The 14,324-nt window shown below is 38.7% G+C and overlaps 1 protein-coding gene across 3 annotated transcripts in view; it reads right to left on the reverse strand.

The window, feature by feature from the left end:
• Positions 1 to 14,324, reverse strand: part of ptpn13 (protein tyrosine phosphatase non-receptor type 13) — a 58,527-nt gene that overhangs the window by 10,440 nt on the left and 33,763 nt on the right. Inside the window, exons 11-26 of one of the 3 annotated variants that reach the window (XM_042508776.2) lie at positions 13,397 to 13,471; positions 13,105 to 13,276; positions 10,873 to 11,023; positions 10,590 to 10,728; positions 10,106 to 10,258; positions 9,003 to 9,185; positions 8,733 to 8,895; positions 6,993 to 7,428; positions 6,149 to 6,255; positions 5,475 to 5,528; positions 4,797 to 4,886; positions 4,534 to 4,641; positions 4,282 to 4,413; positions 2,353 to 2,837; positions 1,830 to 1,946; positions 59 to 152 (exon numbers count right to left, since the gene is read on the reverse strand). In XM_042508776.2, coding sequence (XP_042364710.1) covers positions 59 to 152; positions 1,830 to 1,946; positions 2,353 to 2,837; positions 4,282 to 4,413; positions 4,534 to 4,641; positions 4,797 to 4,886; positions 5,475 to 5,528; positions 6,149 to 6,255; positions 6,993 to 7,428; positions 8,733 to 8,895; positions 9,003 to 9,185; positions 10,106 to 10,258; positions 10,590 to 10,728; positions 10,873 to 11,023; positions 13,105 to 13,276; positions 13,397 to 13,471 — 2,659 coding nt within the window. Of the gene's footprint in view, positions 1 to 58; positions 153 to 1,814; positions 1,947 to 2,352; positions 2,838 to 4,281; positions 4,414 to 4,533; positions 4,642 to 4,796; positions 4,887 to 5,474; positions 5,529 to 6,148; positions 6,256 to 6,992; positions 7,429 to 8,732; positions 8,896 to 9,002; positions 9,186 to 10,105; positions 10,259 to 10,589; positions 10,729 to 10,872; positions 11,024 to 13,104; positions 13,277 to 13,396; positions 13,472 to 14,324 lie in introns of all 3 variants that reach the window. The other 2 variants (XM_042508775.2, XM_042508777.2) reach the window with 2 other exon arrangements.

A 14,324-nucleotide genomic window follows, 5' to 3' on the forward strand; every position in this document is an offset into this window, starting at 1 on the left:
GATTAGAATCAAGTCTGTTTCATGTCAATATTTGCAAAATCTTCATTTAGGCTGTCACCTTTGTGGATCCTTCCATCGAGCTCAGCAGCTCCTTTTGGTATGATGGCTTTGACGTAGATGCCTCCATGTTTAACAGTCGTGTTGACTCCTCCCTAAGAAATAAACACACCTCTTAGTCTAATAAACCAAAGGAAAAATGGAATTTCCTATGGGGGTTGATGGCTGGGGTGGAGTTTTTTTTTTCATTTAAAGTGTAACTGCTAAAGGGTAAATGCTTTGTCTTTGCTGTGGGTTCAGAAATATAATTTTGGTTCATTATAAAGACTATTACTACAAGAAAATATCATTTACTTCACAAAAGAAGTATTGAAAAACCATCTGGCGAAAACATTGAAGACCAAAGTTTCCCTAAAATCTATACTGTAGTTTGTTAACATGCATGTTTTGTGGATCTAACCATAGATCAGGAATTTGTTGATGCCCATGCGAACGCACACAATAACTGGCTCAGATTTGGGTTTTACAGATGTTGCCATTTTTTTTAAAAACGCCATTAGCTGCTTCGTGCCTGGTGAAACTTATTTCACCAGAGAGAAATAAATTGCATTTTTGTTTTCAGCAGTTACGTTTCTTTCTCGTCTTTCACCTACTCCAACTGTCCCATCTGCGTCACAAGCTAGACAAAGCTTTTTTCACATCACAATAATGAATTATTTGCAAATGAAAAAAAAATCCTCCACTGTGTTGTTATTGACAAAATTACTGTGAGGCTAAATTCTAATAATCAGAGACAGTGAGTTTTTCTGCTCAGTGTCCATTTGGTTATGACAGTCTTGATGATGGGTTTATTGTTATGATGATGAATTTCATGGTAGTTTCAATACACTTACTCAATCAGTTATTGTTCTAAAACACAAATATTTGACAGAGACCTGGTCTGATGACACACAGTCAAGTGATTTGTTATTGAGTGTTATTGTCAATCAATAAGGTGCTCAAATTGTTTTATAGAAATTTGTATTGGTGGTACTCCAGTAAGTCTTCAGCAAACATGTAGGAAACCATAAGAAAGCTCATTAAAGGAATGTGTTAAATTTGTGAAGAAAACTATATTTTGCCTCCACAGAGAATAAAGAATTCGAACATTTTGAAAATAATTGATGAATTAGAGTCACAGGGTATGCATTTAACAACAAAACTGTATCAAAACATCTGTTTACAAACTCTCACACAACGTGTGCATAAAAAGTGTTTTAAATAGCTCAGATTTTGCTGAAATGCATATACTTGGGAAGCACTGAGCATACGACTGGATAAATAAGACTGCTTATATTGCACAAGTCATGTAAAAGTTTGTAAAAGGATGTTTTAATATAGTTTTGCTTTTATTAAATGTGCCCCAATTTTACTCTAATTTATTTACTCATCTTTGGATTCTTTGTTCACTGCAGAAGCATGTGAGAAAAACAAGGTTTTCTTCACAAATTCACCGTTACATGGGGTGAGTAATTGATATACAAATGATCATTTTGTGGTCGAAGTATTCCTTTAACAAGTCCTGTTTAAATTGCTTTTGGTCCTTACAGTGCAGGTACTAAATATACTGTGCGATGTTATTGTGAAAAAAAACCTTATTGATTAAAACAAACAAAAAAAGATAGCATGCTAAAAGGATTAGGAGGACAATACTGCCACAAAAGCTCCCAGGACTGACAGCATCCAGTGTTAGGAAAGCAAACCAAACCAAGCAACATTTAAACACAAACAGTGACAAGATGAGGGGGAAAGGGTCAAAACAAAGAGAGGGTGAAAACCTTGCCGAACAGTACCGTGACACTTATGCCCAGGCTGCTGTCTTTTTTAGACAGCTCAACGTCAAATAGATCTCCTGGACGGAGACTATTGACCCCTGGGGCATTACCATTTAAACTTTCCATGATGTATTCCTGCAAACAGAGAACAGGGCATTAAGGTGAATTATCACAAGCTGAAACATGCAGAGAGAAAACGGGATCGAGGGAGAGTGAGGAAGCTGAACAGGATAACACTGAGAGGAAAGTGTCATAACATGCAGTGTAAACGTAACAAACTGCCATGCATTTAAATAGGAAATGCAATGACAGGCAAAGGTTATGGCAGGCAGTTAGTTGTGCCAAGCATCTGAGAGGTAATGTGTGATGCTTGTTTGTAGAAGAGGAACGACTCTTATCCTGTTCCATTAACAAAAACCATGAAGAAAAACATGTGAGTTTCGATTCACAGATCTCCTGAGTAAATGACTTCTCTGTAGGATGACGTTTAAAAGCAAACAATCCTTTTACAACAATGACATCATGAACACAAAGGCCGCACCTTTTTGACTTTGAGTTTCTCTTGACTACTGGAATATGTCTCCTCATCCATGTCTGAATCCCCCCAGTCAGAATGCTCGGAAACTTTGGGAGCTTCTGACACTTTAGCTTTTCTAGTTTTGGGTGGCAGAGCCGGTGGCGTAGGATCCAAGCCCACGTTAGGTTCTGGTCTATGATGTTGGGCATGGGTGGCAGCTTTGGCGGCAGCTGTAGCTCTTTCCAGGGCCTGCTGAACTCCATTAGCAGGGAGTGGGCTGATTTTAGGAACATTGCTTTTCCTGAAGTCCTGAGAACTGGGGCTGGTGGGCCGGTGGACTGGGGAGGAGGTGGATGACGGTGTGGCAGCGCTGTGGAGAGTGGGACTGGGACTTCCTGTTCCCACCTGCTCCTCTGATGAGGTATCGACGTCCTGTTCTCGTCTCTGGCTAGAGTTAAGCGCCTTCAAAGCAGACTTGGCTTGGTAGGGAAAATAGCCTGAGGAAGAGTCTGTCAAAACAAAGAAGAACAACTGTAGCTGCGATTACATGGAAATTTAATTTATTGATTTTTTATTCTGCCTCGGCCATGTCTAATTCTATTATTAGTAATATTATTTCTGTGTTTACTGCAACAAACATCGTTTATTCATATTGGGATGGGTTGCTGTTGTTATTTTTGTTTTTGTGATTGTTGCTCTCTTTTGTCTGCCTTAGTTCAGTATTACTGTTTGGCTCTATTTGTCATGTTATTTCTGCAAGAAACTCCCCTCGCTTCTGCTTTGCCTTGTTTGTCAAAGCACTTTGTAAATTTTTTTTATTAAAGGTGTTATATAAATAAAGCTATTATTATTAGAATTATTAACATTACTTGACTTTATTTAAGTAGTTTAAAACTGGTAAGCATATCATTGGATGCGGCAATAGATTGACTGAGAAATGGTTTAAGTTGTCGCAGCTAAATAAATGCTTGCTGAGCTGGTAAAGCAGTAATACTTTCTGGCCTTGCTACATTTTTTAAATTAGTTACACAGGAGACGAATTAGACATGTTTTTGGATGTTCATGACCATGTAAACAATAGCCAAAATAATGTATAATCAACATTTTTCCAAAACATTCTCTTAATTCCAAACCTTTTCCTGGCCTGGAAAACAGTTTTTTCCAGTTTCATTCTATTACTATACTATTCCAGGAATTTCATGACCTGTGGGAACGCTGTGAATTAAGTGATACAATAAGATGTAGGTTTATAAGCCCCAGAGGATTTATTCTATATATAACATTTTTGACCTGTGCAGAGTGGTTTTGCCCACTGTGAGGTGTCTAATTTGTCAGAAATATAACAGATGTCCCAGATGCAGGCTACTGCCAACAATAACAAAAGATGGTTGTTTTATCCAGCAACTCAAAGAGATGTCATCAAAGAGCACTCGCATCAGAATGTAGCACTAGCAGAGCGCTGAATATTTTTGGGGATTTTTTGAAGGATTCTCTGTCAAAATCAAAAGAGGGAGGAAGGGAGAAAAAGATGCGGCAGCATGTCGTGTGTGGCGCACTGTTTCACACAATGTTACCCCAGAAAGAATCAATTTATTCCAACCAGGAAGAAACAATGGGAATATGTGTTTACGTGGTTATTAGGTGCTGATGATTTCTGTTGAATGGATTATCAAAGGTTTACACCACCCCTTTCAAACCCAACCCACTGAAAATTGCGGGGCCAATTTCTTCCAACTGAGGTGGTTACAGCAGGAATTTTTATTCTGATTGGGCTATTATTTAGATTAACAATGGAATATTTGGGTCCATAATGCACCTTGGAAGTTTAGTCGACAAGCTGAAAAGTAAGAGACAACATTGGTAATGAAGTCCTTACATAACAACAAAGAATAACTATGACCAAAAACATGATCATTATACACATAACTTTGAAATATCACATCCTGCTCTTACCTTTATAGAGCCTCTCTTTGGGCTGTAACACCACCAGCGTGACATCATCAGGAGCATTTTGGAGAATGTCAACTGTGGTAGCATGAGAGAGCCCCTCCAGCTTGACATCATTCACTGAGATCAGCCGGTCACCTGCAGCAACAATTACAGCTGTTACATTCATGCTAACACTGCTAACTATTATCACAGCAGACAGCAAAAACCATAAAATACCCATAAAAAAAGGAAGAGAGGAAAAAAACACTGGCCTACCAGGTTTAAGGCAACCGTTGACATCAGCAGGACCCCCAGGAGTGATGGAGCTAATGATGGTGCCAAGATCCATACGGCCAGAGTTCTCCCCCCCAACAACTTGGAACCCTGCAGAACACACACAAACACAAACAGATGTAAGCACGTAAATACATACACTCATTCAAACACAAAACATATTGGGGATACTTGTCAAATCTGACAGAAGTGGCAGCACAAACAGTTTGACATTGAGTTATTATTTTAGAAAAATGCACCCGTACCCAGGCCGTATTTCACATCTTTCTTCAGGTGTACAGTTGTGATTTCCTTCTCTGGAGACGGTAAGGAAATGAGCTTTTTCTTGAGTGAATCTGTGCAGAACAAGGACACACGGCATTTGTTATATTTACAGGAAAATACATTCGCTCTGATTGATGCACATTATCATAATTTTGGTCAATTAATTTCACTGGGGATATACAGTAGGCCACTCTGAGCGGATTAGTATATCCACACTGCAACTATTAATCAGCTCAGGCAGGCATACAGTGCTGCTGAAGGGCTCCTACTTCAGCACTGCTGGCTAATGGGCCTGAAAGAAGGGTTAAGCTAGGATGAAAGGGAAGGTCATGAGTTCACTGCCAAGCATGAAGCTATTAAATGGTGGGAGCACTGCCAGTTCCACAAGCAGGCAACACTGAGAGGACAGAGGTTCAGTTCTGCATTATATAATTATGATTTAGCACACAGACTTTTTTTGGGTTGTGTATCCTTACTTGGCTAAACCACGGTCAGTGTATGGTTCAACAGATTGGAGAGGGAGGGGATTTTTACAAAATGATTGACGGTGAAGAGAAGTGGAATATTTCCTGCACTTTGACATTATCCTGTATACAAAGCATGAAAATCCAGAGTCTATAGATTTGGGGGGAAAAAATGACAGAAATTTTGATACATACCATTAACAGAAGCTGGGGTTGAAGGCGGTCCTGAGGAACTGTGCATACTGACACCTGGGAACAGAAACGGAAAACATCAGCAAGACCAGTCTTCATAGAATAATGACAACTAGGCTTCTCATTGGTTTTAACAGACAACATTACATCACCCCAATCCTGGCTTCTCTCTATTGGCTCCCTGTTGGTTTTAGAATTGATTTTAAGATTTTACTGATCACTTTTCAAGCTCGTCTTGGTCTGGCCCCAAGCTACATAAAAGAATTGTAAACTGTAGTTTAGGGTTATTTAAAAGATTTTCCATGTCATGGCTGAATATTTAGCTGATTTTGACAATGTGATTAAGTCTGTGAGATTTCAGAATTAGATTTATCCTTAAGCGAGACTTGGTTAGAAACACTAACAAATGATCTTCTCCATAATGTTGTCAGACACTTCAAATAATCTGAGGATGTCATTGGCAAAAAAAGGCACTTTTAATGGATGTAAACTGATGCACAAAGTACTAAATGTAAAATGAGCCACCCGTTTTTCCCTCTTACAAAACTACAATCTTAACTTTTGGTGTAATCAATTCACTATTCTGGTTAACTATTATAGAGTCTCTGCCACACCTATGATCAGTTTGATTTATATGATCACAGCTTTTTCATTTAAGCTGGGAACAGCATCCTTACCAACTACATACGCTTGGCCGGTATCCTCTGTGGAGGAAGAGTCCGATTCTTTTTTGGACCTGCTGAGACTCCAGACCGGGCTGCTGTGGGAAACTGAGCCAAAAGATCTGAGACGGAGGAAGGAAAGTAAAGGACGATTTAGCCTGAGGACACAACTTTCCTCGCTGAACAGGGGCAGAGGAATGAAAAAAAGAGTAAAAAGAGGTGTGCTTGGCTAATCTAAACACTCACACAGTTATTCTTACTAAATACAAATGTTGATGTGTTTTAGGTTTTTATGCAAACAGAATGCTACTTTACTTAAAATCACACATCATCTGTAAAGCTGACACGAGAGGGAGCAAGTGGCACAAAAACAGGTTTGTTACCAATTTAAAATAGGAAAACACAGTGGTAAACACAGTCTCACAATAACACAGACACAAGGGCGTGTGTGCACCCACAGACACACAGACACACACACACACACACACACCCACAGACCCCCAGAGGTTTAATTAGAGGCTTGAGGTGGAGTCGTCTGTGTCTCTGTGGAGTTATGCAGAGCTATAGTCCCAGTAACAAGTCCTCACTTAGTAACCTCAGCCTGTCCTGAGGAGAGCTTGGAGACTCTGGCACTGAACACTTTACAGAGGGCCAACTAATAAACACAAGATCCCATTTCCTTAACTGAGCATGAAATATAATTTAAAAACCTAAAATAAAATATGCTAGCTCCCGAATAGTTTGATAGATGGCAAAGTAATGAAATACCAAAGAAATAATGTCATGATTTGATTTTGAACTACCCTCTCTCATAGATTTGCGTATTGAGGCTTCTGCTTAACATTTCATTTCAACTCACTTGTCCTGTTGGTGCGAGAGGGAGTCTGTGTCAGAACTGGCCCGCTGGTGTAGCTGGAAGTGAGAGGCCACTTGGTTGGGTTGTGCCTGACTCAGTCCGCTGTGCGACTGGCCACGATATGACTCCGCCACCCTCTGCTCCGAAGGATCTGGCATCTGTCCCAGGTTGTGGTGGGAGCGGCTCATTATCCGTGGATTGGAAAGGACTGTGGAGGCCGCTGGATTGAAACCTGGAAAGTGAAGCTCATCTTGGACCAGTATTGGGCCAGACGGTGCCTTGTGGAGGGCCACCTCGGAGTAGGAGATCCTCTTCAGGTGGTCCGGGTTGGAGCGTGTCGATAAGCTGGGGGCCAGGCTGCCTGAGCTCACCGTCCTCCCCACCGAATCTCCACTCCGAGGGTCAAAGGGATACTGCAAACTGCTCAAGGGGGAGTTTTCTGATGACGAGAAAGGACAGACACAACAGAAAAGGACTGGTTAGTTCATAACTATTGGTCAGGTTAAGGTTTAAAACAGGGCTTTCTTGATTTTTAGGGATGTTGGAAAACTTAAAAATAAAAACAAAGTAGGCCTAAATCTCACCATATCATCAGTGTTTATGTTTTTTTTTGTACAAGAAACAAATAAATGCACATCTCATAGCATAATGGCAGGATGAAGACCTGAACGCAAGCTATATTCACAGAGCTTTCATCCTCTGATAAACAGTCTCTCGAATTAGAAAAGTACCCAGTTAACACAACCAAAGCTAACAGCGTACTGGCTGACCATCAGAGAAAAGAATACACTAAATTTACCAAAAAAAAATATAGAGAATTGTATTAAATATTCCTGAAAATATCAGGAAAATACATTTCTGCTCAAATTCATTGTATATAAACTCCCAGAACCTTTTGTATTCATAATTTGTAAGCTGTACTGTTGTTGTTGTTGTTATGCATTGAACACAATGAATTGTCCACATAATATATTCCTTAGTCAGGGGTCGTCTTTTTTCTCAATAATAGAAAAGGGTCCCTCTAGGGAAAAGGTTGGAAATTGCTGGTCTAGATGAATAAAGCAGGTAATGCCCACTGCATTGTTATTTTTTTTTTCCCTGGAGATATCCATCTTAATCATCACAGCTAATGGTCTGGCCAATCATCACCTTATAAACCTAGTCAGAGCGTTATGTCAACAATGTGGTGAAAGTTTGGGGCGTAATGTAGACAAAGTTGTTCTGTTGTTCTGCCAAGTGAAACAAATCAAACCAAGGAAAGCACCATGAGAGCGCCCACAAGTTTGATTCACCTTTAGATAACTGGAATAGATTCAACAGAGTTTTAAGTCTATTGACATGATGGTTGACATAAAATGGCAAAGATTAGATGCATGTCTGTAGAAAGCAGTGGAGCTTATTCAGGTGTATTAACTGCTTGTATGGTAATTTATAGAAACAAACTAAAATTCCAGAGACGGAAATGAGTGGGCATCAGCTAGTATGTGGAGAGGATTATGTGGGCTGGCTGACACATGCAGCTGCGGCTACAAACAGTGTAGTTCAGTGCTGACATCATCAAGAGGTTTATCTTTTTTTGGACGGTGATATTTCACTTTTTGACCCTCTGTGCGAAAACAATTCTGTGACGAGTTAACATTAAACTCATTGAAAATATGTGTCACTCCTTGCTGGTAAAATATTCCCATCTATCATGTGATCTATTTCCACTCAGACATGCGTGGGTGCTCACTTCTCTCCTACCTAGGTCTTGAAGCTCCTGGTTGTTTTGGCGGGCCTTCATCTGCAGGTGGAACTTGTGTTGGTCGGAGCAGAGCTGTAGCAGATACTGGCAGGTCTTATTGCTGTCCGTCTGAAACAGGTGCTTAATCCCGTCTGATGTGTTCTGGAGGCAAATCTTTTTTTTCTTCAGGGTGAAAAGTTAAACATTTTAATGAAAGTGAGGAGCATCTGTGCTAAAATAGATTGAATAAATCACATTCGCTATAGTGTGGTGTAGTTTTATTTACGTACTACAAATGAAATCTTCTTTGTCTCCCTCCAGGGGAACCTTAGCACCGGGGTACGATTTCCGTTTAGCACCTCGAAGATGAGCACCCCCTTGGAGTAGACGCCCAGCATGATGCCCGTCTGGGAACGCTTCTCAGGAAGAACCCGATGGAAATGGACCCCATACTCTGTCAGCCTCTGGCTCACCTTTTAGACAAACAATGTTAAATCAGACAACATTGACTGAGAAAGAGGCAAGGGATGTCATTGTGTTTTTCATGCAAAGTACACTGATTTTTTTATCTAATTACATACAATATGATGTTATTATTCTCTTTGGCTCAGTGGCATGAAGAAGATAGAGCTGCTTCAGTCAACCGTGGGAAGAATGAAAATTTATAAAATAAAGCAAAAATTTTCAGAGCAAAAACAAAGTCACTGCAGAATGAATATTAAGGATTTTTAGTACAGGAGTTGAGAGGTTTTTGAAAATGTTCTGTACCAAAAGCTATAAAAGAGATTAAAAGCAGATGCGATTCTGTTGTTGGAGTTAAAATGTGGGACAATGCTGATATAAAATAAAAAACGTGTAACTCATTTTTGGTTTTCAAAGAATGATTTACATGATTACTTTGCAGGTTGCAAGTCTGACTGATTTCTTTTTATCTTTAAAGTGTAGTTGACTGACAAAACTGATAAGAATGTAGGACAGGCATTTATATATAAGCCTTTGCTTCTGCCTGATCCTTTTCATTCACTACAGTATAGACTGCTGATTTTGTTTATACAGTTTGTATTGTTTGTACTTATTCTATTATGTGTGATGAAATAAAAACACTGAACTGAAAAAAACCCCCAAAAAACAAAACACACTGAAAAAGACACAGCTACATTTGTTTGTAGCTGACGTTGCAATCTTTGCTGTGAAACTAACTCAGATGTATGACTTCTTCTGCCAAAGTAAACTCTTTTTCTAGAGCGCCTGCCATATTGTGCAAACAAAATAATCATAGCGTTTGACACAAAATAAACATGTGTAGCAATAACTTGGATGGACCAAATGGACCAAAAATATTTTGGTCCATTTGTCTGAAACCATGATTTCTATAGAGTCTGGTGTTGCTGACCTTGAGAAACTCAAACTCTGCCTCAGAGTCAGATGCTCCAAAGTAGTTGCTGTGAAGTTTCGGAAGCTCCTCCTTGATAGTCGTCTGGTCAACCTTATCCAGGACAGTCACCGGGAGGTAGTGCTCCAGTCTGAAGTAGGTCTTTCCATGGAGCTGAGGCACAGAGATGAACATTATTTTTAAGATCAATTTGTCATTTTATGAAATTTAATTTCATGAGACCAGTGTCCAGCTTCTTTCATTTCCATTTCTAATTAGTTTTACAAGTTGTTTATCTCACATTCTACTTCAAATAGGTTTATTCAGCCAAAACATGTATAACACACAATTAAAATTTGTAAGAAATAAAAAGAAAAGAATCAGAAAGGAAATGAGCAATTAAAAAAATAAATAATAATTTCACAATTCAGTTAAAAGCGGTATTTTAAGTCAAGAGTTGTTATCTGCTAACACACACAGTGGATGTAGCAAAGAGATTTAGTACCTCAGTTTGGTAGTCACTGAATTCAGCCTGCAGCGCCAGGGAAGCTAACAGGATGGCATTTTCTGTGTCACAGCGCATCCTCTCCTCCAAGATATCCTTCCTCAGCTGTAAGTAGTACTGATGTTTGGTCATAGCATGCCTGTTACACACCGAAAAATAAAGACATTTTTGTTTATATGGATTTATTAGGATTTAATGTGACATGCCAACACATGGGCCCATTGTTGTGTAGCAATGAAACTCCTGAAAGTTTGCACTCTCACCTACCAAAATAGACACTTACTGTATGAGGTTGACATCATCAAGGAAAAATTTGATGCGTAAGAAAAGGTTAAAAGGCACATCAGATTTCTTCTTCCTGGGATCCTCCTTCCATCCCTCTGGAGCCACTTTGGACAGTTTGGCATCAGGATCAACGAAGAAAAACTCATTTTCTGTGTGTAGGATTTTCAGGAGGAGAGGATTCAGGTGATGGAGAGGAGTCAAGAGAGAGAAGGAATTAATCAGTAATGTCTGCTTGCAGCAACATTTTGCATCTTTAATGAGACATCAAGTGTAGAAAATTACTTTATATGGAAATAACATGAACTTTTGCACCAAAATCTAATCAAACCACATCTAGTATGCCTGACGTGAACTCGTGGTTTTATACCTTGCATTTAGTGGCAATTATTATTATTATTATTACATTTTTTATAACTACGCATAAATTCATAAATTCGTGTGTACCTGAAAATAAGAATTATTGAGTTTTCGTTACCTTACAATAGGTGGTTTATATCTACATAAAGAGAACGGGCCCTTTTCTATGGAGTCTGCCATGTTTTCCCTACAGTAGCCCTGAACAGACAATCCAAATTTGGGCTCTGGATAAGGACATATGCGTGATTGCGTCAGCCCCCCTAGATCTCCTAAATGCTTGGTAGATGTGAGATTTTGACTGCAGTCTGAAAACCTCACCACTAGATGCCATTAAATCCTACACACTAGACCTTTAAGAAGGGAAAAATTTTCTCTAAAATAAATGATGCGTCGAAGGTCTTCCATGAACAACACTGGATTCCTGGAATGTTTTCTTAGGGGGTCGAGAAGGTTTTTAAGGTTAACATGGATCAGTGACAGAGCTAACACTGGTTAACAAATAAGAGCTATGGTAACAAGGAAGTGCACACAATATGGAGGACTGACCCCCTACGTTTGTATACCTCACAGTCTTGTGTTCTTTATATAAGCTTGTTTTTTTTTAATTTAGTCTAAGTCCTGTGTCAAATGTCCTTTAAAAAAGGTTTTAGTTGAATAAAGGTCTGGGCATTTTAGTCTTATCTAACAAAACAATAACTATTTTAGTAAAGTTTTTGTCAAGAAAGCTCCTGACATTTTACTTTCAGATTTTACTGAACATTTAATCAATATAAAATGTTCAATATAATATCAGTCAATCTAGTCTTGCCCAAACCAATAATCTTGTCATTTTAGAAATGTATTTCATACAAGATTTTTACCTGATAATCTACTGAAGAACACAGGTCGAATGATAAAGAATGCAGTTTTGCAGGAAGTGTCTGGTCTGGAAGTGAAACATGTTCTAATTTGCATATTCATGTTGAACCAACCTGATTCAATAAGTAGCTTAAAGCTATATACCCTCATTAACACTAATATAAAACAATGGGCCCAGATATCATCCATTTTTTTTTCTACCAAGCCCTTTTGTTGATATTGTCAGCTTCAACTTAAGTTACTTAAGTGCAGTCTGTGCTCATTGTGTGCTGCAGGTGTAGTACTGATATGGTACACACAGCACAAGAAAGGGAAATGCTGCCTTGAAAGAAACAATTAATATTTCTTCTCCTCTTTTTATTCCAAGGTTTCATTTGAAGGAAAAGGAAAGCAGAAGACTGCATGTAGGATTCCTCTGCCTTGATTCTCATCGTGCCCAGTTTGAAAAATGTTTTGCATAAAATACACAGACCTTCATATAAATTACCTTGTGCTAGTTTCAGCCATGCCACAAAATCTTGGTTAAATAGCCAATTTTTCTATAATGTACACTTCAGAGTCAAGTTATAGAAAAGATATTTAGTGAATTATTTTTTAAAAAGTAGATCTTACCAATTTATATTGCGCAATGTAAGAAAAACAATTCATAAAATCTTACTTCCCATGTCTTAACATTTTTAAGCCTTTTGAGAGTTCGACTTCAGACATTTTAATACCAATTTAGGCCTTTTTTAGGTTAATAAATTAAATGTCTTTATAAGGATCTGTGGAAATCCGGTAGTCAAAGAAAATAAAGAGAGATTTTAGTTATGTTTTGATCTTTTAGACTACATTTAGTCTTGTCTTTTTTCATCAGCAAAATGGGATGTCTATTTAGTCCCAGCCAGTGTTTAATGAAGCCAGTGCCGTCTCATCTTTGTAACAGAAAAAAAGGCTGTTGACAAACATATTTAGTCATGGTTTTGATTAACAAAATTAACACCACAACGTCATACACAGGAGCAATATACAGTACCTCTGAGGTATGCTAGGCCAAAGAGATGGTGCTCCACAAGCCCGATGTGAGCAACCACCATATCAAGAACGTCTTTACACACTGCCTTGACGTCACAGCTCAGCTCCAGCTTTTGGCCATTCAGCAGCACCACACCCACCTTCCTCTGCACTTCCTCCACCTTACCACGTTTCTTGTGGGCAGAGAGAAAAAAAGGAAGGAATAATGTATTTATGATTAGGAAACAAGGAAGTTTCTGTGACAACACCATGGATACATTGGCTTAAAGGTGGCATTAAATTTACATCCTCACCATTATCGAAGAGGGAACAGACAAGGCAACAGGGGGCTCACTGGCCATCTTCACAAACTCAGGCCCGTGGAAGTTCTGTCATTGGTGTAAAAAAAAAAAAAAAAGAAAGTAATTGTCATGGGGACAACATTTAATTTACTGAAAAGTTAAAGGATAATTTGCAACCTGGGCCTTTTTTTCTTATATGTTTGTGTGATGAAACACTATACAAAAACAATCATTGCACATGTATTACACATATATGACCTACTATCTTTCCACACAAAAACACTCACACTGCAGGTTCAAACCTGTTTTAATAGCTGCTGTAATCATGAATTTTCAATGACAACAGCTCATGTGATTCTTTTTAACTGTTGCACACACGCTTCCTTGTTGCTTCTCTGTTGTAATCATGTCTCACCAGAAGTGGAAGGGCAAGATTCCTTTTCTTCAGCTTAAAGGATTTTGTAACTGGAAAACCACCACATTCAAAATGACATCAACTTAAAATCTACCATAGAAGTATAATTCAGCTGATAGGAGTATAATTCATGCACTCCATTTAAGGTTTACTGCCAGCATCAGCAGATTGTTGCTAACTTAATCACTTGTGTTAACACATTTTGTGACAGTAGGTGGGATGAATGCAACCGTACCCAAAAAATCCCACATGTACCACAATCCCATATATTTGTAATTACAGCAGAGAGGGTGACATGAATTATGTTTAACAGTCAGCAACTTGAATTTCAAAACATTCAGTAAGCACACCATCAACAACTGAGTTGCCAATGAGCTAAGCCTGATAAGTCTGACTCCCTAAGTGTTTCCACACTGAAGAGTTTGATTTACCTTTCTTCCTCACCAACAGCTCTATTTTTGCAATCATCTTAAAAGTTATACCAACAAAGTTTCAGAACAACAGACAGTGACTCTCTGTTTTTAA

This window comes from Plectropomus leopardus, chromosome 20 (assembly GCF_026936395.1).
Source record: "Plectropomus leopardus strain MGB_pleo_1.0 chromosome 20, ASM2693639v1, whole genome shotgun sequence".
NCBI lineage: Eukaryota > Metazoa > Chordata > Actinopteri > Perciformes > Serranidae > Plectropomus > Plectropomus leopardus.